Source organism: Dermacentor albipictus, chromosome 8 (assembly GCF_038994185.2).
Source record: "Dermacentor albipictus isolate Rhodes 1998 colony chromosome 8, USDA_Dalb.pri_finalv2, whole genome shotgun sequence".
Classification (NCBI taxonomy): domain Eukaryota; kingdom Metazoa; phylum Arthropoda; class Arachnida; order Ixodida; family Ixodidae; genus Dermacentor; species Dermacentor albipictus.
Window position 1 is genome coordinate 115,081,121 of NC_091828.1, and position 21,184 is coordinate 115,102,304.

At 48.8% G+C, this 21,184-nt stretch overlaps 1 protein-coding gene across 3 annotated transcripts in view; it reads right to left on the reverse strand.

The window, feature by feature from the left end:
- Positions 1-11,026: 11,026 nt before the first annotated feature.
- Positions 11,027-21,184, reverse strand: part of zip (myosin heavy chain 10) — a 105,504-nt gene continuing 95,346 nt past the window's right edge. For all 3 annotated transcript variants that reach the window (XM_070524219.1, XM_070524218.1, XM_070524217.1), the window contains 7 exons: positions 20,165-20,326; positions 19,500-19,717; positions 18,546-18,669; positions 17,455-17,663; positions 15,601-15,709; positions 14,760-14,932; positions 11,027-12,692 (listed from right to left, as the gene is read on the reverse strand). In XM_070524219.1, the coding sequence (XP_070380320.1) occupies positions 12,563-12,692; positions 14,760-14,932; positions 15,601-15,709; positions 17,455-17,663; positions 18,546-18,669; positions 19,500-19,717; positions 20,165-20,326 (1,125 nt within the window). In that variant the 3' untranslated portion in view covers positions 11,027-12,562. The remainder of the gene's footprint in view (positions 12,693-14,759; positions 14,933-15,600; positions 15,710-17,454; positions 17,664-18,545; positions 18,670-19,499; positions 19,718-20,164; positions 20,327-21,184) is intronic.

Sequence of the window (21,184 nt, forward strand, 5' to 3'; positions counted from 1 at the left end):
ATATTCTCGGAAAAATAATAAATCGGTAAGGCTATAGCCCAGGGAAATATTGATTTAGGCAGACTTAGTAAGTTCTCTCTAAAGGGCTGTTTCTTCACGCCGATCACTCCCCACGCATGCGCAGACCTCGATTTAGGGGATTTAGGAACGATTAAGGACACATTATTATTCTCGGAAAAATAAGAAATCGGTAAGGCTATAGCCCAGGGAAATAGTGATTTTGCCAGACTTAGTAAGTTCTCTCTAAAGGGCTGTTTCTTCACGCCGATCGCTCCCCACGCATGCGCAGACCTCGATTTAGGGGATTTAGGAACGATTTCGGTCACATTAATATTCTCGGAAAAATGAGAAATCGGTAAGGCTGTAGCCCAGGGAAATATTGATTTTGCCAGACTTGGTAAGTTCTCTCTAAAGGGCTGTTTCTTCACGCCGACCACTCCCCACGCATGCGCAGACCTGGATTTAGGAGATTTAGGAACGATTTCGGTCACATTAATATTCTCGGAAAAATAAGAAATCGGTAAGGCTATAGCCCAGGGAAATATAGATTTTGCCAGACTTAGTATGTTCCCTCTAAAGCGCTGTTTCTTCACGCCGATCACTCCCCACGCATGCGCAAACCTGGATTTAGGCGATTTAGGAACGATTAAGGTCACATCAATATTCTCGGAAAAATAATAAATCGGTAAGGCTGTACCCCAGGGAAATATTGATTTAGGCAGACTTAGTAAGTTCTCTCTAAAGGGCTGTTTCTTCACGCCGACCACTCCCCACGCATGCGCAGACCTCGATTTTGGCGATTTAGGAACGATTTATGTCACATCAATATTCCCGGAAAAATAATAAATCGGTAAGGCTATAGCCCAGGGAAATATTGATTTTGCCAGACATGGTAAGTTCTCTCTAAAGCGCTGTTTCTTCACGCCGACAACTCCCCACGCATGCGCAGACCTCCATTTAGGCGATTTAAGCACGATTTAGGTCACATTAATATTCTCGGAAAAATAATAAATCGGTAAGGCTATAGCCCAGGGAAATATTGATTTAGGCAGACTTAGTAAGTTCTCTCTAAAGGGCTGTTTCTTCACGCCGATCACTCCCCACGCATGCGCAGACCTCCATTTAGGCGATTTAAGCACGATTTAGGTCACATTAAGCATACCTTACGTGGGCCGATCCTGAATATAGTGCAATACACTGTAAAATAATTTACACCCCAAAAAGTGTGAAAGGGTGTAAATTTGTCTATAACTCACACCCTTAGCGTGTCCGTTATATAGATAACACCCTAAGGGTTTGAGTTATAGACAAATTTACACCCTTTTTTACTTTTTAGGGTGTAAATCATTTTACAGTGTACCGGCCCGACTCGCGGCGGAGGTGAACCAGGCGTTAAGCACTCCCCGTACATGGCCCGGTCCCGAAGATAGTGTCATGCCGAGCCGACCCCCGGCGGAGGTGAACTAGGCGTTACGCACACCCCATACGTGGGCAGACCCCGACGATTGTGCACCCCGAAGATAGTGCAATAACTACCCGACCCACCGCGGACATAAGGCAGGCGTTAGGCCCTCCCCATACATTGGCCGATCCCGAAGATTGTGCAATACCGGCCTAGTGAAGCAAACGTTATAAAAATGAAATTATGGGGTTTTACGTGCCAAAACTACTTTCTGATTATGAGGCACGTCGTAGTGGAGGACTCCGGAAATTTCGACCACCTGGGGCTCTTTTACGTGCACCTGAATCTAAGCACACGGGTGTTTTCGCATTTCGCCCCCCATCGAAATGCGGCCGCTGTGGCCAGGATTCGATCCCGCGACCTCGTGCTCAGCAGCCTAACACCATAAGCACTGAGCAACCACGGCGGGTTGAAGCAAACGTTCAGCACTCCCTATAGGTGGGCCGATCCCGGAGATAGTGCAATGCCGGGCCGACCCGCGGTGGAGGTGAAGCACTCCCAATACGTGGGCCGGCCCCGAGAGTAGTGCAATAACGGCCCGACCCGCGGGGGAGCTGAAGAAGGCGTTATAAGCAATCCCCGCACGTGAGCCGATCCCGAAGTTAGTGCAATACCGGTCCGACCCGCGGCCGAAGTGAATCAAACGTTAAGTACTACCTCTAGCTGGGCCGATCCCGAAGGTAGTGCAATGCCGGGCCGACCCGCGGCGGAGGTGGAGCTAGCGTTAAGCACTCCACATTCGTGGGCCGATCCCGTAGATGGTGCAATGCCGCGCCGACCCGCGGTGGAAGCGAGGCAGGCGTTAAGCACTCCGCGGGTCGGCCCAGGATTGCACTATCTTTGGGATAGGCCCAGGTCAAGGCTCTGCTTAATGCCTGCACCACCTACGCCGCCGGTCGGCCCGGGATTGCACTACCTTCGGGATAGGCCCACGTCTGGGGACTCCTTTGTGTCTGCACCACCAACGCCGCGGGTCGGCCCGGTATTGCACTATCTTTGGGATAGGCCCACGTCTGGAGTCTGCTTAAGAGGAAGCTTTAGATCGAGCGCTCCCATCAAACTACATGTAAAAGGAGAATCCGTTTTTCTCGGCAACCACTGAACCAAATTTCACGAGGTTTGTTGCATTTAAACGACAAACTTAAAATCTAGTGACTTGGTTTCGAAGTTTTGAGTTAGGCCGTCAATTCTTTATTAAAAATTGGCGAAAATCGAAGATTTTGAAAAAATGAAAATATCATGTTTACAGCTATGTAACTCAACCACTAAAAATGATAATACAATTCTGTGAATGGCATCTAATAGCACATCTAAAGCGGACAAAATTCATATGTTACACATGAATATAAAAGAAAATAATCATAGGGGAATACAACTCTTGCAAAACCGTTGTAACCAACGTAAAAACTTCACGTAAAATGTAAAATGACGTATTGAATTTGTCCGCTTTGAATGATCTAATGGATGCCGTTTACATAACCGCGATATCTGTTCTTCATGCAGAGCTATGAATTTGTAAACGTCGTGCTTCATTTTGTTTCAAACGGTAAAATAGTTGAAAATCGTTTTAAGAAACTTCGAGCCCTAAATCGAAATTCCGCTTCCAACAGTCACTAGAATTTAAGTTTCTGTTTCAAATGCAACAAATTTCATCCAAATCGGTCCAGGGGTTATCTCATGAAAACGCTTTTGCGTTTTACATGTATTTGAATAGGCCGCGTCGGAGTTGGGCCCGAGCTAAAGCTTCCTTTTAATGCCTGCACCACCTACGCCAGGGGTCGGCCCGAGATTGCACTACCTTGGGCATATGCCCACTTCTGGAGACTGCTTAATGCCTGCACCATCTACGCAGCGGGTCGGCCCGGGATTGCACTATATTCGGGATCGGCCCACGTCTATGGACTGCTTAATGCCTGCACTACCTACCCCGCGGGTCGGCCCGGGATTGCACTATCTTCGGGATCGGCCCACGTTTGGGTATTGCTTAATGCCTGCACCACCTACGCCGTGTGTCTGCCCGGGATTGCAATATCTTAGGGATAGGCCCACGTCTGGGGACTGCTTAATGCCTGCACCACCTACGCCACAGGTCGGCCCGGAATTGCACTATCTTCTGGATGAGTGCACGTATAGGCTGAGCTTAACGCCTGCTTCGCCTCCACCGGCGGTCGACCCGGCATTGCACTATCTTCGGGATCGGCCCACGTCTGTGGACTGCTTAATGCCCGCACCACCTACGCCGCGGGTCGACCCGGCATTGCACTAGCTTCGGGATCGGCCCACGTCTGGGGACTGCTTAATGCCTGCACCACCTACGCCACAGGTCGGCCCGGAATTGCACTATCTTCTGGATGAGTGCACGTATAGGCTGAGCTTAACGCCTGCTTCGCCTCCACCGGCGGTCGACCCGGCATTGCACTAGCTTCGGGATCGGCCCACGTCTGGGGACTGCTTAATGCCTGCACCACCTACGCCACAGGTCGGCCCCGAATTGCACTATCTTCTGGATGAGTGCACGTATAGGCTGAGCTTAACGCCTGCTTCGCCTCCACCGGCGGTCGACCCGGCATTGCACTATCTTCGGGATCGGCCAACGTCTGGGGACTGCTTAATGCCTGCACCACCTATGCCACAGATCGGCCCGGAATTGCACTATCTTCTGGATGAGTGCACGTATAGGCTGAGCTTAACGCCTGCTTCGCCTCCACCGGCGGTCGACCCGGCATTGCACTAGCTTCGGGATAGGCCAACGTCTGGGGACTGCTTAATGCCTGCATCACCTACGCCGTGGCTCACGCCGGGATTGCACAATCTTCGGGATCGGCCCACGTCTGGGGACTGCTTAATGCCTGCACCACCTATGCCACAGGTCGGCCCGGAATTGCACTATCTTCTGGATGAGTGCACGTATAGGCTGAGCTTAACGCCTGCTTCGCCTCCACCGGCGGTCGACCCGGCATTGCACTATCTTCGGGATCGGCCCACGTCTGGGGACTGCTTAATGCCTGCACCACCTATGCCACAGATCGGCCCGGAATTGCACTATCTTCTGGATGAGTGCACGTATAGGCTGAGCTTAACGCCTGCTTCGCCTCCACCGGCGGTCGACCCGGCATTGCACTATCTTCGGGATCGGCCCACGTCTGGGGACTGCTTAATGCCTGCACCACCTACGCCACAGGTCGGCCCGGAATTGCACTATCTTCTGGATGAGTGCACGTATAGGCTGAGCTTAACGCCTGCTTCGCCTCCACCGGCGGTCGACCCGGCATTGCACTATCTTCGGGATCGGCCCACGTCTGTGGACTGCTTAATGCCCGCACCACCTACGCCGCGGGTCGACCCGGCATTGCACTAGCTTCGGGATCGGCCCACGTCTGGGGACTGCTTAATGCCTGCACCACCTACGCCACAGGTCCGCCCGGAATTGCACTATCTTCTGGATGAGTGCACGTATAGGCTGAGCTTAACGCCTGCTTCGCCTCCACCGGCGGTCGACCCGGCATTGCACTATCTTGGGGATCGGCCCACGTCTGGGGACTGCTTAATGCCTGCACCACCTACGCCACAGGTCGGCCCGGAATTGCACTATCTTCTGGATGAGTGCACGTATAGGCTGAGCTTAACGCCTGCTTCGCCTCCACCGGCGGTCGACCCGGCATTGCACTATCTTCGGGATCGGCCCACGTCTGTGGACTGCTTAATGCCCGCACCACCTACGCCGCGGGTCGACCCGGCATTGCACTAGCTTCGGGATCGGCCCACGTCTGGGGACTGCTTAATGCCTGCACCACCTACGCCACAGGTCGGCCCGGAATTGCACTATCTTCTGGATGAGTGCACGTATAGGCTGAGCTTAACGCCTGCTTCGCCTCCACCGGCGGTCGACCCGGCATTGCACTAGCTTCGGGATCGGCCCACGTCTGTGGACTGCTTAAAGCCCGCACCATCTACGCCGCGGGTCGACCCGGCATTGCACTAGCTTCGGGATCGGCCCACGTCTGGGGACTGCTTAATGCCTGCACCACCTACGCCACAGGTCGGCCCGGAATTGCACTATCTTCTGGATGAGTGCACGTATAGGCTGAGCTTAACGCCTGCTTCGCCTCCACCGGCGGTCGACCCGGCATTGCACTAGCTTCGGGATCGGCCCACGTCTGGGGACTGCTTAATGCCTGCACCACCTACGCCACAGGTCGGCCCGGAATTGCACTATCTTCTGGATGAGTGCACGTATAGGCTGAGCTTAACGCCTGCTTCGCCTCCACCGGCGGTCGACCCGGCATTGCACTAGCTTCGGGATCGGCCCACGTCTGGGGACTGCTTAATGCCTGCACCACCTACGCCACAGGTCGGCCCGGAATTGCACTATCTTCTGGATGAGTGCACGTATAGGCTGAGCTTAACGCCTGCTTCGCCTCCACCGGCGGTCGACCCGGCATTGCACTATCTTCGGGATCGGCCCACGTCTGGGGACTGCTTAATGCCTGCACCACCTACGCCACAGGTCGGCCCGGAATTGCACTATCTTCTGGATGAGTGCACGTATAGGCTGAGCTTAACGCCTGCTTCGCCTCCACCGGCGGTCGACCCGGCATTGCACTAGCTTCGGGATCGGCCCACGTCTGTGGACTGCTTAATGCCCGCACCACCTACGCCGCGGGTCGACCCGGCATTGCACTAGCTTCGGGATCGGCCCACGTCTGGGGACTGCTTAATGCCTGCACCACCTACGCCACAGGTCGGCCCGGAATTGCACTATCTTCTGGATGAGTGCACGTATAGGCTGAGCTTAACGCCTGCTTCGCCTCCACCGGCGGTCGACCCGGCATTGCACAATCTTCGGGATCGGACCACGTCTGGGGACTGCTTAATGCCTGCACCACCTACGCCACAGGTCGGCCCGGAATTGCACTATCTTCTGGATGAGTGCACGTATAGGCTGAGCTTAACGCCTGCTTCGCCTCCACCGGCGGTCGACCCGGCATTGCACAATCTTCGGGATCGGCCCACGTCTGGGGACTGCTTAATGCCTGCACCACCTAGGCCGCGGGTCGGCCCGGTATTGCACAATCTTCGGGATAGGCCAACGTCTGGGGACTGCTTAATGCCTGCACCACCTATACCGAGGGTCGGCCCGGGATCGCACTATCTTCCGGATGAGCCCACGTATAGGCAGTGCCTAACGCCTGCTTCGCCTCCACCGGGGGTCGACCCGGCATTGCACCATCTTCGGGTTCGGCCCGCTTCTGAGGCCGAACCCGAAGATGGTGCAATAGCCCAACTCCAACGCGGCCTATTCAAATACATGTAAAGACGCAAAAACGTTTTTCTGAGATAACCCCTGGACCAATTTTAATTAAATTTGTTGCATTTGAGAGAGAAAGTTAAATTATAGTGACGGTTGGAAGCGGAATTTCGATTTAGGGCTTGAATTTTGGTAAAAAGATTTTCAAATATTCAGAAGTTTGAAAAAAACAGAAGCACGAAGTTTACAAACTAATAGTTGTGCATCAAGAACAGATATCGCACTTCATTAAATGGCATCCATTTTCATATCTCATTTTACATCTTACGTGAGTTTACGTTGTTTACGAGGGTTTTGGAAAAGTTGTAAATACATATTAATAAATTTTTTGAGATTCATGTGCAAGATGTCAAATTTGTCCGCTTTAAATCTGCTATTAGGTAAAATTCACAGTTTTGCGATATCGTGTTTTCTTTCCGAGTTACGGAGTTGTAAACTTGATAGTTTCGTTTTCTGAAAATTTGCAATTTTTGCCAGTTGTTAAGTAAGAATTGACGACTTAAGTCGAAAATTCGAAACCAACAGTCACTAGAGTTTAAGTTTTTCTCTTAAATACAACAAACCCCGTCAAATTTGGTGCAGTGGTTGCAGAGAAAAACGAATTCTCCTTTTACATGTATTTAGATAGGAGCACCCGAGCTAAAGCTTCCTCTTAAATGACCTCACTCAACAAATTTACAAATGTTACTCAACGAATTGCTTTACTAAATTGCAGGGCTACGTTACACAAATATCGACTGGAAGGTACCGTACCTTGCTCTTCGAAAGTGTAGCCTGTTGTGAAAACATTTTTAAGACGGCTACAAAAGGTCTCGCAAAATTTCTTACAGCCGTTTTCAAAACATCTATAAGACGTTTTGCATGACATCTCAGTCGTTTCTAAAACGGCTACAAAACGCCTCATGGTCGTTTTTAAAACGTCTACAAGATGTCTTGCAAAACGTCTTGTCTCTTATTTGGCGGTTTATTAGACGGTCATCACGACGGCTACAAGAAGTTTTGAGACACAGGACAAAGTTTTGGTAAAACGTCTTTAAGTAGTCTCAATATCTTGGGAAAACATCTTGAAGATATCTTGTAAACGTTTGTAATGATTTTCAAGACGTCTTGTAGACGGCTGACCAGTGTGTGTTCACTAGGGTTGAGGATTGGGCGAGTTGCCAATAACGAGTTGCCTTGCCAATAAACCAGTTGGATGTCGGCGCTCCGTTCCTCTATCTGACCGGCTCGGCTTGTTTCATCCTTTCTACGTTGCGCTGTACGTTTTATTTTGACAATGTGTGTTCAGTGGGTCTGCAGGTACGTCGGACAGACTTTCTCGCGCCTGCGCCGCTGGGTCAGTCATCGTCACCGGCAGTCTTTCAGCCACTTGCGTTCAACCACGGTTGCTAAGGCACTCTGCCTTAGTCCGGGCCGCCTATATATTCAATATAGGCGGCCCGGGCTCCACTACGATCGCCACTGCTCCCACAGAAACATCTGTGATATTATTTACAAGGTACATCGCCGTAAGGCGCGAGAAAGCTATGATCCGCCACGACCGACTTAGCACGAGTGCCGCAGGTGTGAGACAGTCTGTCCAACACAGCGGTCGCCAAATAGGGCATCAGTGGCGGCTGCTTCACCTATTTTACCGCGCCAGCGTCCGAGCGTAAACTCGGCCCCACTCCGCACTGCCGACACGCCTAGAGACAAACGCCTACAACGCGCGCTAAGAAACCTCCTTCATACACTCTAAGAACAGTTCACACCCTTTGGCTTGCCCCTTCTGCCACACAAAAATAATCGTCATCTGCCTTGATGCGTTTCCTTTCTTTATCGCTGCAAGCCCGGAACTTTCCAGTGACGAACGGCACGTGCGTTATCAGAAGAGGCCCTCCAAAGGGTGTAAACTGTTCTATGCTGATAACGCGCGTGCCGTTCGTTACTGGAAAGTTCCGGGCTCGCAGCGATAAAGAAAGGAAACGCATCAAGGCAGATGACGATTATTTTTGTGTGGCAGAAGGGGAAAGCTAAAGGGTGTAAACTGTTCTTAGTGTAGTGCGTAGGCAGAGTCATATATTCAAGGAGCAAAAGCCCCCAGATTTTCTCTCTCACGCCCGCTCTAAGTCGCGCCTGCGCACAAACGGCTGGCGATATCTCAAATGAACGGCTCGTCGGTGGCTAGAAGGGGGAAGTGAGAGCAACGGCGGAGCGTTGCAAGCAATAGACAGTTTTAGTTTAGCGTACGCAACTATAGCGTACGCTATACGCTATAAAATAGCGTACGCTAAGCAGCGCACGTTTTCTACAATTTTAGTTGGCCGACGATATCTTCGGATCTCTGAGGCCATATTCCGTCGTTGCGGCTATTTCGCCCCTGTAGCGATAGGTGGCGCTAACATCTCAAACGTTTCTTTCGTTAGGCTTCGGCTCGTTGGAAACGAGAAGCGATCTCGAAAACACCCCGAAGTTATCCATAATACTCTGTCGTCGAAGCGGCCTGAGACTAAGCGAAAGCCGTTTACACAGTCATTTGCTACAAACGAAGTGCATTTTACAAAAGCAACGCCAAATTCAATTCGAAGCGGGCAGCCGGGATCGCCGCCATGTTTCCCGCAAACCCCGCAAAAACGCGCTAACTCGTTTGCGTTGCGTACGCCCGCTATACCCGCTATTTCGTTTAGCGTTCAGCGCATGCGCAGTGACGACCCGCTATTTTTTAGCGTACGCTATACTAAAACTGTCTACTGACTGAAGCCCCTTAAACTTCGTAAAGTAGCGACACTCTCCTCCTCCGCCTTCACTCCTCCTCGTTTCTCCTCTCTTTCACGCTCCCTCCTCGACCGTGGCGCCGCCTACACCGCTCGAGCGTAGCAACGGCGCCAACATGCGCTCCTCGCCACTCGCCACTCCGTAGACGCTTCTCGAGCAAAAATGGCGCTGTAGCAAGGCGCGAGGGCCCACGTGATGCTATTAGGCCAATAGCGACGCGGCCTCGGCCAGAGCGCGCGAGGCGGCATTCTTCAAAGCGTGGCGCTACTTAACGCGTTTAAGGAGCTTTAATCCACACGACCTCTGCCTGTACAGTAGGTCGTGCTTTAATCACAACTGCGGCGGCGCTGCAGTCGCCAGCAAGATCGCGCCCCGGGAGCGGAGGCACGGCGGCGGGTGTCGAAGCGGGCACTTTTCTTCGCAATTAGCGGTCGCATATTTGACATAACTAGCGGTAAGCCAATGCGTATAGTACCTTGTTATTCTTTAAAACTTCTTTCAGGGCGAGTCGGTGCATACTTGACTTAAAAATTGTAACAGCGCAAACACACGCATCCACAAAGTAATTCGTATATTGTGTCTCGTCATTGTTACTTTGTGGATGCATGTGTTTGCGCTGTTACAATTCTTAAGTCGCTTACCTTGTTAGTAGAGTAGACAGCGACTATTTTAGCTATCCTCTGACGAGTGGTGAAGAAGCTTTAGAGCGGGTGCCCTTATCTAAATACACACAAGAATTTTTTTCTCGGCAACCGCTGCACCAAACTTGACGAGGTTTGTTGCATTTAAGAGAAAAACTTAATATCTAACGACTGTTGGTCTCGAATTTTTTATTTTGGCCGTCAACCTTTTCTTTCCTAAAAATTGCCAAAAATTACAAATATTCGGAAAACGAAACTATGAAGTTCGCAACTTCGTAACTCGGCAATGAAAAATGCTATCACAATTCTGTGAATTGCATCTCATTGTTCATCTAAAGCGGACAAAATTGATTTGTTACACATGAATCTCAAGAAATTTTAGTAATGTGTGAACACAGTTTTTGCAGAAGCCTATTACACAATGTAACAAATTCACATAATGTATAAATTGACATCGAATTTGTCTGCTTTGAATGATCTAATGGATGCCATTTACAAAACCGCGATATGTGTTCTTGATTGAGAGCTATTAATTTGCAAACTTCGTGCTTCTATTTTTTCGTACTTTCGTATTATTGATATCTTATTCAACAAAATTCAGGCCCTAAATCTAAATTCAGCTTCCAAGAGTCACTAAAACATAACTTTCTCTCTCAAATGCAACAAATTTCACTAAAATCAGTCCAGGGGTTATCTCAAAAAAGCGTTCTTGCATTTTGTGTGTATTTGAACGATGCCCAGATGTTGTCGTCGACGTGCCTGGACAATGGCTCTGGCTTTTGGCTCAAGGTCACTTGGAGGTAGCCGACAACTGGATCTAAAAGCATTTCACGCTAAAGAAAAATCGCTTTCACAGCAGCATTTCAAATAATTTGACACATTTATTGTTGCAATATTAAAGTATAACAATTCAAGATACAAAAATAACTTGACAGCCAAAACCTGAAGCATTCCTCACAACTGCTCTCAAGGTAGGCGTTCCCCCTCTCAGAAAAAAAATCAGTTAAAAAAGCCCCAAAGTTCTTGTTCAAAGGCGTCCACATCAGAAGTGCGGCATTGCTAGACGCATGAGCCACGTTAATTCGTTCCGTTGTATACGACAAGAGACCGCAGCTTTCTTTTTTTTTTGTACAAGAACGAACATTGTCACACAGTTGTGCAACATGTTTTTTCCCCCCAACTGGCGACGATCCCCCACACTTGGGGGCGACGTCACCGCACGAAGAGGGGGCGATTGCAGCAATGCAAACAAAGGGAGACGTAGTCAGTCGCTTGTCTACTGGATCTCCCTTGTCCGCGACAGAGCACCAAAAGAAAAAAACGGGACTTCACCGTTTCCTTCAAAAAACGACCTTGCAGGAACATGTCTCGCCCAAAGAAACATGCACCATCCTCTCTGACACCACACGTACACAGTCTTGCATGCACACACAATCACACACTGGGATTCGCCTTTTTTCTTCCCCCTTTTTTTTTCGACGCCACCTCTCTGAGAGGCGAGGAATAAAGGCGGTGTTAAACTCCTTGCAAGAAACCCTTCTTTCTCTATGTGCTGTCGTGAAGTACATAAACGCGCATGTCACAGTCCCCAAATGCATCGAACGATGCAACAAATGGTTCAACAGAGAGAAAAAAAATTACAATTACACGCACACACATACACGCAAAAAAAAATTTAGATAACATCGTTAAGAGGTCACTTCACACCTCCTCGCATGACTGTGTCGGCGTGTTAAACCAAGTGGACCATGGCAAAACCGACTGGCACAACCAGAAACAAAATGCGGCAACGGAGAAGGATTGCGTCATTTCACTAGTGCCCCCTTCATAATAATAATAATATAATGTAAGCACGCCAAGATGAGGCAGGACAACAGATAATGTCCACGTTCAAGTCTAGATGGTGACGCTAAATATTAGAGCTATTAGAAAAAGAAAATGCCACAGTTTTCGTACATTATTAGCATGAGAGAAAAATGAAGCACGTCACAAATGGCCAGACGGACAATGAAGCGTGGCAGCCCAGTGTTGCTGTGCTGCGATTGTCTAATTCACAGCAGGCCAGATTTGGCAGGGAATGTTGCTCCTGTAGTTTTTCCCAGGCCCCGGAGACAATTTCACAGTGCTAGACACACAAAAGAGAGGACCCCAAAGAAATCGCGAGGCCACGTCAGTGCGACAACGCTGGCAAGATCTACCTATCAAGCATCGTCAAAAACAGAGCAATTAAAAAAAAAAAGGCACGATTTCATCCACTGCCTCGGCATTGTGCATAGTGTGAAGAAGAATCGTGGGGTCACGAAGGGCGATAGCACTGGGCCATGTGGTGTTTCTTCAGAAACAGTTTGGCAAGGGGCGGCTAACCAGCGGGCTATATTGCGATCGCTTTTGTCCACGCTAGGGCTGTCCGTCTTCCGTCAACGATTCCTCGGGCAGGGAAATTGGGCTGTCGTCGCCAGCAGCGCCTGGCACGGATCCCCGCTTGAACATTCGGCTTGTTGATCCACCGGTCGTAGCACCAGTCCGCCTGCACGAAGATGCAAAGTCTGTCGTTCCACTTTGGAAAAAGAGGTACAGAGGCGTACAATGAGACAGGCATTGCAAACGTCACGCTTTGCACGTCGAGCACTTGCGATCCGTTTTTGAAATTTAGGTTCAAGGACTCTCTGCCAATTGTGATCGCCCATTCATTGGTGGAATACCTTGCATCATGGACACTTTCACAGCAGCTGTATAAACACCGCTGCACCTTGACTTATCCGCAGTCAAATCTTGATGTAAGAAATCACATGGGACCGCTGAAAATCGTTTGTTATTCTGACTGGCTGTTATAGTGAAAGCCCCAAAATGAACCATTCTGGCCATCAGCCCATCAGTTCCACAAGTTGTCACCGTTTGAGCTATCCACGAAAACGTCACTGTTGGTTCTCGGCCTGCGGTCTTGCCGTTTTCCAGTTTTCGCTGCCACGTGACATCTGCTTTCTGTGCTTTGTCTACTAGCCTACTGTCTGGCTGCTGTGAAGGATCCACGGAAATCTAATAATCCACACATTTCAGAATATTAGTTCATAGCACTGAGGTTTGTTAACACGAAACGAAAACTGAACGATGATCGTTATCTGAAAAGTTCAGTATTCTGAAGTTTGTAGTACTGAAATATTTTTACCTTGATACCATAAGAAGTCAGCACGAGATTTCAGAAAAGTGTGTTAATCTGAGAAGTTTGTTAAAGTAGTGTTTGTTGAAACGTCGTTTTACTGTATATCTTCAATGTAATACAAAAAAAAATTGGTACAGACGCCAACCGATTTTTCGGATCTCGCAGGCACCGAAGAAAAACTCGTTCAGCCAGAAAAACAAAATATATTATGTTTAGAGTGGCTTAAAAAAACCTCTAATAACCCCCTGCCTGAAGCTATACTTGGAGGCGATCAGGTTTGCTTGGATTTGTGCATGAGTGACGTTGTCTCCATTTACATTCTGACAAGAGCATCACTGTCCTGGCGATCTGCCATGGAGATCGAAGAAGCAAGTAACGCTTCTTCACACCACTTGGCTCTCGCAAAGGCACACGAGGCGGTGCCGACCACACTAATTCGAAGCTGCACAAACGCAAACAAAGACGCGACGTCATCTTTGAGAACACCCCTGCTTTGTGGACACACCACGTGCAAATAGCAACCCAAATTTCAAAATAAATAAATGAATAAAAATTGATTCAGCATTAAGTGGTTATGACGATAGTGCTGACCAATAAGAGAGATCAACAAGAAAAGTGCCGTCTCCTAGAGCATTTTGTCGGCCAAGAAAGAGTGGGCATGGCTGCGAGACGGGAGGATGTGTGCGCTCTCACTATAAAAACAGTTGCATTGCACCCATTTGGGTTGTGTCTTGCCGCACAACAATAATCGTCACCTGCCTCGCCCGCATTTCACATTTTTTAACGCTGGGAGCCCAGCACTCCCAAGTCATGAACGGCATGCACATTATCAGCATGACAGAGCATTCTTGACAGGAAAATAGGGAGCACAGCGTTTTCAAGAAAGGAAATGCAAGCAAGACAGATGACTACTATTGTTGTGTGGCAAACATACACCCCAAAGGGTACAACTGTATTTAGAGTTGCTCTACTGAAAGCAGGCGCATCCTGATCTTGGAGGCTGTAGAGCAGTCCATTGGAAGTCAAACCTGACCAAGAATCGGGTAGTGCGGCTCGGAACGAACAATTCAATCCGAGAAATCGAGCTCTGGGGCCTAAATTTGTCCGAAAAATCTATAGCGAGAATGCATTAGCTCTATGGGAACCCTGACGGCACATTTATGAAATCCAGAAAATCCACTGAGTCCGAATTTTCGGAGTCCGAAAAATTTGTTGGCGACTGTAGGTCTAACATAAGAAAGCAACCATTGAAACACCCAACGCACTAAGGTTAATCTACGACGAGGCCAGGCGACCCATGCGAACATTACCAGCGTAGGGAGCTTTCCTGCATTCTGAATTTAGTAACAATTGTGCAGGGAGTGTGGCCATCGCAAGTTGACGTAAGCGTGGCAGACATGAGCCTACAAGCACAGTCGTGGTTGATCAAATCACCTCAACTTGCTGCGGGCGGCATTCAGGTCGCTCTGGAGCTTCTCGTTGGCCTCCAGCACTTCCTCCAGCTCTCGCTGGAGCTTGCGTCGCTGCGCCTTCTCCCGCGAGCATTCCTCCTCGACTTCGTCGAGCTGCCGCTTGAGGTTCTTCATCCTGTTGTTCGTCTTCTCTCCCTGAAGGAAAATGTAGAGAGAAGGCTAATATAAATTGCACCGCTCAGAATTCCTTGGCCGCACTACAATTAAGTTTGCACCGGTTGAACCGACACTGAACAACAGATGAACACAGACCACTAGAGACCCAACGCTCTTCCACTAAACTGGCATACTGAGTGCTATGCCGACAGACTGACAATACTGGCCAGCAGGTTTGCACAACGACCGACTGGGTTCAAATGTTCCATGGCAATGCAGGGGCTACGCGAACAGCATTACGCAGGGCCCTGCATTAACTTTTGACCACCTGGATTTCTTTAGGTGAATGTAAAAGCATGGCATACGCAGGTTTTGGGTGCTGGCTGCCATGCGAGCCGAGCATAGAGTTTCAGTCACTGAGCATTGCACTGCGGAATCGCGAGTGCTAATGAAAACAGCCAAAACTATGTTGCCTGCATCTTGAGCAGAAGCTTTTAAAAGCTTGGGGCCAAATTTGAGAATAGCCCCTTCCGAATACATGCAGCAAGCAGAAGTGCTCTGCTTGGGGCAACTTCTGAACTGATTTGATTGAAATGTGTCGAACTCAAGTGTGGGGACTAAATTGCACCGTCTCCCGAGAACGGACTTGAATTGTTGGCAGTGCTGGCATATGATGACCAAATGAGCGATAAAAAGAGCCTGCGCACCTGTTCCTTGAACTGGTCGGCATGCCTCCGCTCGTCTTCAACCTGCATCATGGACTCCTTGAGGCGCTTCTCCAACTTCCGGATTGTCCGCATGGCTGCCTGCTTCTCTCTGAAAACAGCAGCGACGTTAGCGCACTTCCAGTCCGAGCAGAGTTCCACTACAAGAGAAATGTAGTGGTTAATCAGTCTGGACTGGTAACATTCCTGGCCAAAAAAAAAACTACTGGCACTTCATTCACGAAAATGAAATTAGCAAGTAAGCGAGAGAAAAAAGTACAATCTTCACTGGAGATAAACTTCAAGCTTCACTTTTTGAATTTCGTGTTTATACTCTGGCAATGAGGATGTCAGCAGGGCTACGCAGTGTTTTTCATTCCTGGAAATCTAAAAGAATTGCCATTTCGTTTCCTTGCTTTTCTTTTTAATCAAATGTCAATATGAGATGACAGTAGATATTAAAAGCAGATGCTTCGAATATCTGCTGTCACTAGGAAGCTGCTGCGAAAATTTTGCAGAGGCATTGCTGCCTGTCTTGCCTCATCTTATGCAGAATTGAGCAATGTTGGGCTAGTTTGTTCAGCTTGAAAAAAAATATGTACGAACAGCGAGAAACTCCATTATTTTTGTGCCTTTGCTGGTAAATCGAGCTTCTGCCATTGGCTGAGCCATTTGCAATCCTAGAAGCGTAATAAACCTATGTAGCCCAACAACATCTGTAGCAAAGGCTACAAATGTCAAAACAACTGCAAAAGAGCCAGTATAATTTTAAGACACCACTTTTGATTTCAGATGTTATAATGGCTTCTGCACCACCTGCAATGGAAACCACCACATATCCGCTTCAGTACAATGTTGTCTTGGCTCGTGAAAGCTAGTACTGTAGTTCCAATGAATAGCCTTATGTTAAAAGATGCACTGTATAGTACTTTTAATACAACTACATAAGAAACATCAAATGGGCCTACTAACTTATCCATCGATGTCACCACCAATTCCAAGTTACACTTTGCTTTCCCACGTAGCATCGGACTGCCAGAGAGGCATACAGCAAAGTTCACTCAATTCGAGGGACACTGAATTCGCCTGTGTGACAGGAGTAGTATACCCAAGACATCCAAGGTGAGTGTTGGGAAAAGAGCGAGAAAGTTGTTAACTATGGCGAGTTTTTTTAGTAAAGTTACTCAAGGGACTTTGGCCAAGTTCAATGTCACACCCCGTTTTATCCAAAGAGGGATATACGTGCCTCCATTTGTCGCCACTTCTAAAGGCATACCGAAGAGCTTACTAATGAGCCATCTGAAATTAAAGCCATTTTTTCTAGGCAACACACAGTCCTGAGATCTGATACCGTTTTCGATAACAGGGGTGGCTGTCCCGTTTCACATCCTGACCGTCTACTCGCCGATAAAGGAGGTAATTTCAAGCTACAGTTTAAAAAATAACAAGAATTCTAGAAGCAAGTCATTATTATCATCATCACTTAGCGACTTCCAAATAAAGATGAGAGCGTCTTGGGCCACAGCCTGGAGACTTCGTCCGAAACAGAAAGGTTACCGATCCTACCTCAAGTGTTCCACAACGGAATGGGAGTCACCATGGCTTGGCACTCCCAGGCACACTTTCCTTCAAGTTACCAAGCCTATGGCTGTTCCCAATTTTTTTTTGCCATTCTAACAAGAGAGCCGGCACATCCAATTCAGCTTTGTTCAACGTATGTCAAATGTTTGGAGCATGGACAAAAAAGCCTGAAAAGGCTTGACTGCAGGATCCGCGGACCAGAGCACGGCAGACAGTGGTGTCAACTCCACGCACGTAGTACATGAGAAAAATCAACCGAGCGATGCGACAACTCACTGCTCGGCCTGGTCGAGCTGCTCCTCGACCTGGGAGAGGCGGCCCTCCAGCTGGCTGGTGGCCGTGCGAAGCTTCGACTTGCAGGCCGTCTCCACTTCCTGCAGCTTGGCGCGCAGCTCCTTGGTCTGCCTCTCCTGCACTAGCGCGTTGTTTTCCAGCCGCTGCGAGGTGGCACGCTCTGCCGCCAGCTCAGCCGCCAGCTGGTCCACCTGTCAACGAAATAAATAAGGGGGGGATCACTGCGTGCAGTACCTAAACCCAGTTCGTTGAAATGAGAGTTCTACGATGGGCTAGTTGTTTTACACTGAACACGGTGAACAGCGAAGACGGTGATACAGCACATCAGTCCCGTTTACATGCATATCTTGTCGTAGTGTTCCCACCACATAGAGCGCAGTGCAAGAAATTGTGCAGTAGAAAAACTTTTGCAATTTCGATTGCAACGTTGGTTGAAACTTGTGGTTTCTTAAATTTTTAGGCATTTAAGCCTCACAACTTCCACTAAAAGATAGGCAAAAGAAGAAAGTAATCTTTTGGGGATGTGTAGTGTACGGAACAAAAATGAAAACTAATGATCTCCAAAACTGGGGCGCTATGATGGTACCCATGTTGCATTTATTAGCCAGTGGCAGTCTAGTTTTCCAACAAAATCCCTGCACCATCTCGAAGAATGTGGGATCTCTGGCAAAAAAAAAAAGAAAAAAAAAGTGCATGTGTGCATGCGTGTATGTAATTAAAGGACGGCAGTTTTTGGATTGCTGCCATTTTAAATTTCCAAACACTGCACAATAGCAAGGTTTTATTCAAACTCATTCTGCAGTAGAGCAGCAGTGGACTTCATCCAAGGTTGCTACAACTGCAACACAAAATGCTGATGTACAATTAGGAAAAAAAGCTGTAGCTAGTCAGAGCGACGGTTTGCGCGAGCTGGTTATACATTGCGAAACAGGCTTTTGCACTGACAGACACTGTCATAGACCCCAAGTCCTGTACCTCCTTTCTACGTCCGTGTCTGTCAGTGCAAAATCCACTTTGCCGTAGCTAAAGCCACTCAAGATGCTCGTGCTGCAGACTTGGAAGGGATGACTCACCTGCGCCTGGGCCTTGCGAATCTTGTCGCTGAGGATTTCGCCATTGCTCTGTTCTTCCTCGAGCTCTTCCTCCATGGCGTGCATCTTGGCCTCCAGTTTCCTCTTGTCTTCCAGAAGCAGCGACCTGCATCGACGCAATATGGTCAGCCGAATAAACACAAACAGCGAGTCACGTGTGCAAGACTTGAGAACAATGAATCAAGTTTCTTACTGCTTCCTCTAAGAATGTCTGTCCTCCTTAAAAAAAAAAGAAAGACAGCACAAACTCCTGTCACTTGTTATGGCCACCCATTTAACACTTTGTTGGCAAAAGTTGAAGGATGCTTTAAAAGCTACCTCGGGAGATCCTCTCTACACGCCTAGGAATGAACAAAGTGCTCTGCCTGGCATTCCCTGAACCAACAGCGACTAGGTTTGTACATCGCAGACAAGCTGCCACAAGTGAGGAAGCTCTGATGAGAAAACGCCAGCTCATTTGCCCTCACCAAGTCATATTTTGGCGTAAGAAATCGTCGACCGAAGCTGGTCCACTGTAGTGACCGAGGAATCCGTAATGCCCCGAAATGCACCTTAATTTTACGCCTTCACTTGGCCGGTGACCTCAATAATTTCTAATGACACGTGATCAGACAAAACTTTCGTTATTATACATGGTACTGTAGGCTACACTGTATAAATGAGATTCTAATATTGACACAAAAGAAAAATGTAACGTAGATTGGAGACGGATTGTTACAAAATAGACATTTCTCTTTAATGGCGGGCCAGAAGAAGAGCGTGCAGCTTACGCACTTCGTCGTCTTTCATGGCACCGACCTTTGCGCATGCCGTCCTGAGGTGCGGGAGCCCCACATCTTTATGTCAATACTTAACCGCACCGCTCTTCCAAAGCGGCGATGCGCCGTGCATGAAGTTACTGAACAGACAGGGGGCCGGACGGAGTCTGCCACCCACCCTTTGGCAGCCGCGCCGGCGATCTCGTCCTGCAGCTCGTCCCGCTCCCCCTCGGCGGCACGCCGCGACCGCTCTGCTGCAGCCAGGTCCTCCTGGAGCTGAGCAAGCTCGGCCTCCAAAAGCTTGGCCCGCTTCTCGGCCTCCTTGGCCTGCGCCTGCAGCTCCTCGCGCGAACCTCGGGCCTCCTCGGCCTCCCGCTGCCAGTCCTTGGCTTGCACCTGCAATTTTGCAAAAGTGCCGTTGCGGTGTCGCTACTGACAGAGCTATGCAATGCGGCGTACAGTGCACAACTGTGACTACTGTGACTACTGTGACAACTGTGACTACTGTGACTACTGTGACAACTGTGACAACTGTGACAACTGTGACTACTGTGACTACTGTGACAACTGTGACAACTGTGACAACTGTGACTACTGACTACTGTGACTACTGACTACTGTGACAACTGTGAATATACTAGTACAGATTGTACTAGTTTATTGTATTTAGAAGGCCAAACACGGGAACAAAAAGCCGTGGGCATCATAACTGTCCTGCTTTTCAGTGGACACCAGAACTGGCCCACGGCCGTGGGGAAGACACAGGGTAAGAGAACAGATAGCGGAGGAAATGGCCACAGCAGCGAGTATCTCGCAGAGCATGGCTCAATGAGTCTTTCTCACCTGTAGCCTCTTCAGCTGACGCACAGCCTCTTCCTTGGCCTTGTTCACTGTGTCCAACTGCCGGTCAGCCTCCTGGACATCAGCCTCCAGCTTCTTGCGAAGTGTCAGAGCCGCCGATCGCTGCTTCCTCTCCTCGTCCAGCTCCGCCTCCAAATCTCGGACCTTGGAAACAAGGAAACGGGTTCGTCCAGCAACCGCACAACACCACATGTGTACCCTCAGTTGCAAAGGCTAAGCCTAATTTTCTCACCTTTCCTTTTATAACCTTTTTGCCTGGAAATGCAGGTCAAAAAGCAAACGCAACGCGAGTGACCGTTATGCCGCAGTCGCAACTGCAGCAAGTACCCCAAAGTTATGAAATGTCGAACTTGTACGGGAGCACATGGTCTAATCTGACTATATTTAGACCTGGACAAACGAGACAGAGGTTCACAGGAAGAAGGAGGCTTGAAGCTTCAACAGTAGTCCAACAACAGATGTTCCCAAGGTAACATTTCGGCATAGACAAGTTGCTGCATCGAATGGTTGGCTTCCAGAGACATACCTTGTCAAACTGCTGCTGATCACTTGACCTACACAAGAACTTCAGCACAAAGCTTACAGTGTTGAAGACCTGCCACAAACTGTTTGCCTACAGATGTTCAGCGTCCTAAGGTTAAGGTGCTTCATCAACCCTTCTCCCAACACCTCTTGCAATAGTCAACCACATACTATTCAACTGTGCCTACGGCACAGCTGAATAGCACGAGCACTGAACTAATAGTACTAGTGCTATTAGTACTCAATACTATTACTCAATACTAGCACTACAGTGCCAGCACATTAGTACTATTGGGACGCTTACTACTAATAGAATTCGGCAGGCTAAGCACAGGTAACCTGATTACACTCCTCAATTCATCTTGAAGAAACGAAAATCGCGGCTGGAAGTCGGAGCATGAGCGCTGCGGTCATCGGTCAACGACCAGCACTGCAGCAACGCCGTGCAACACCACTGACACTGCAGACAAATCCAGCGAT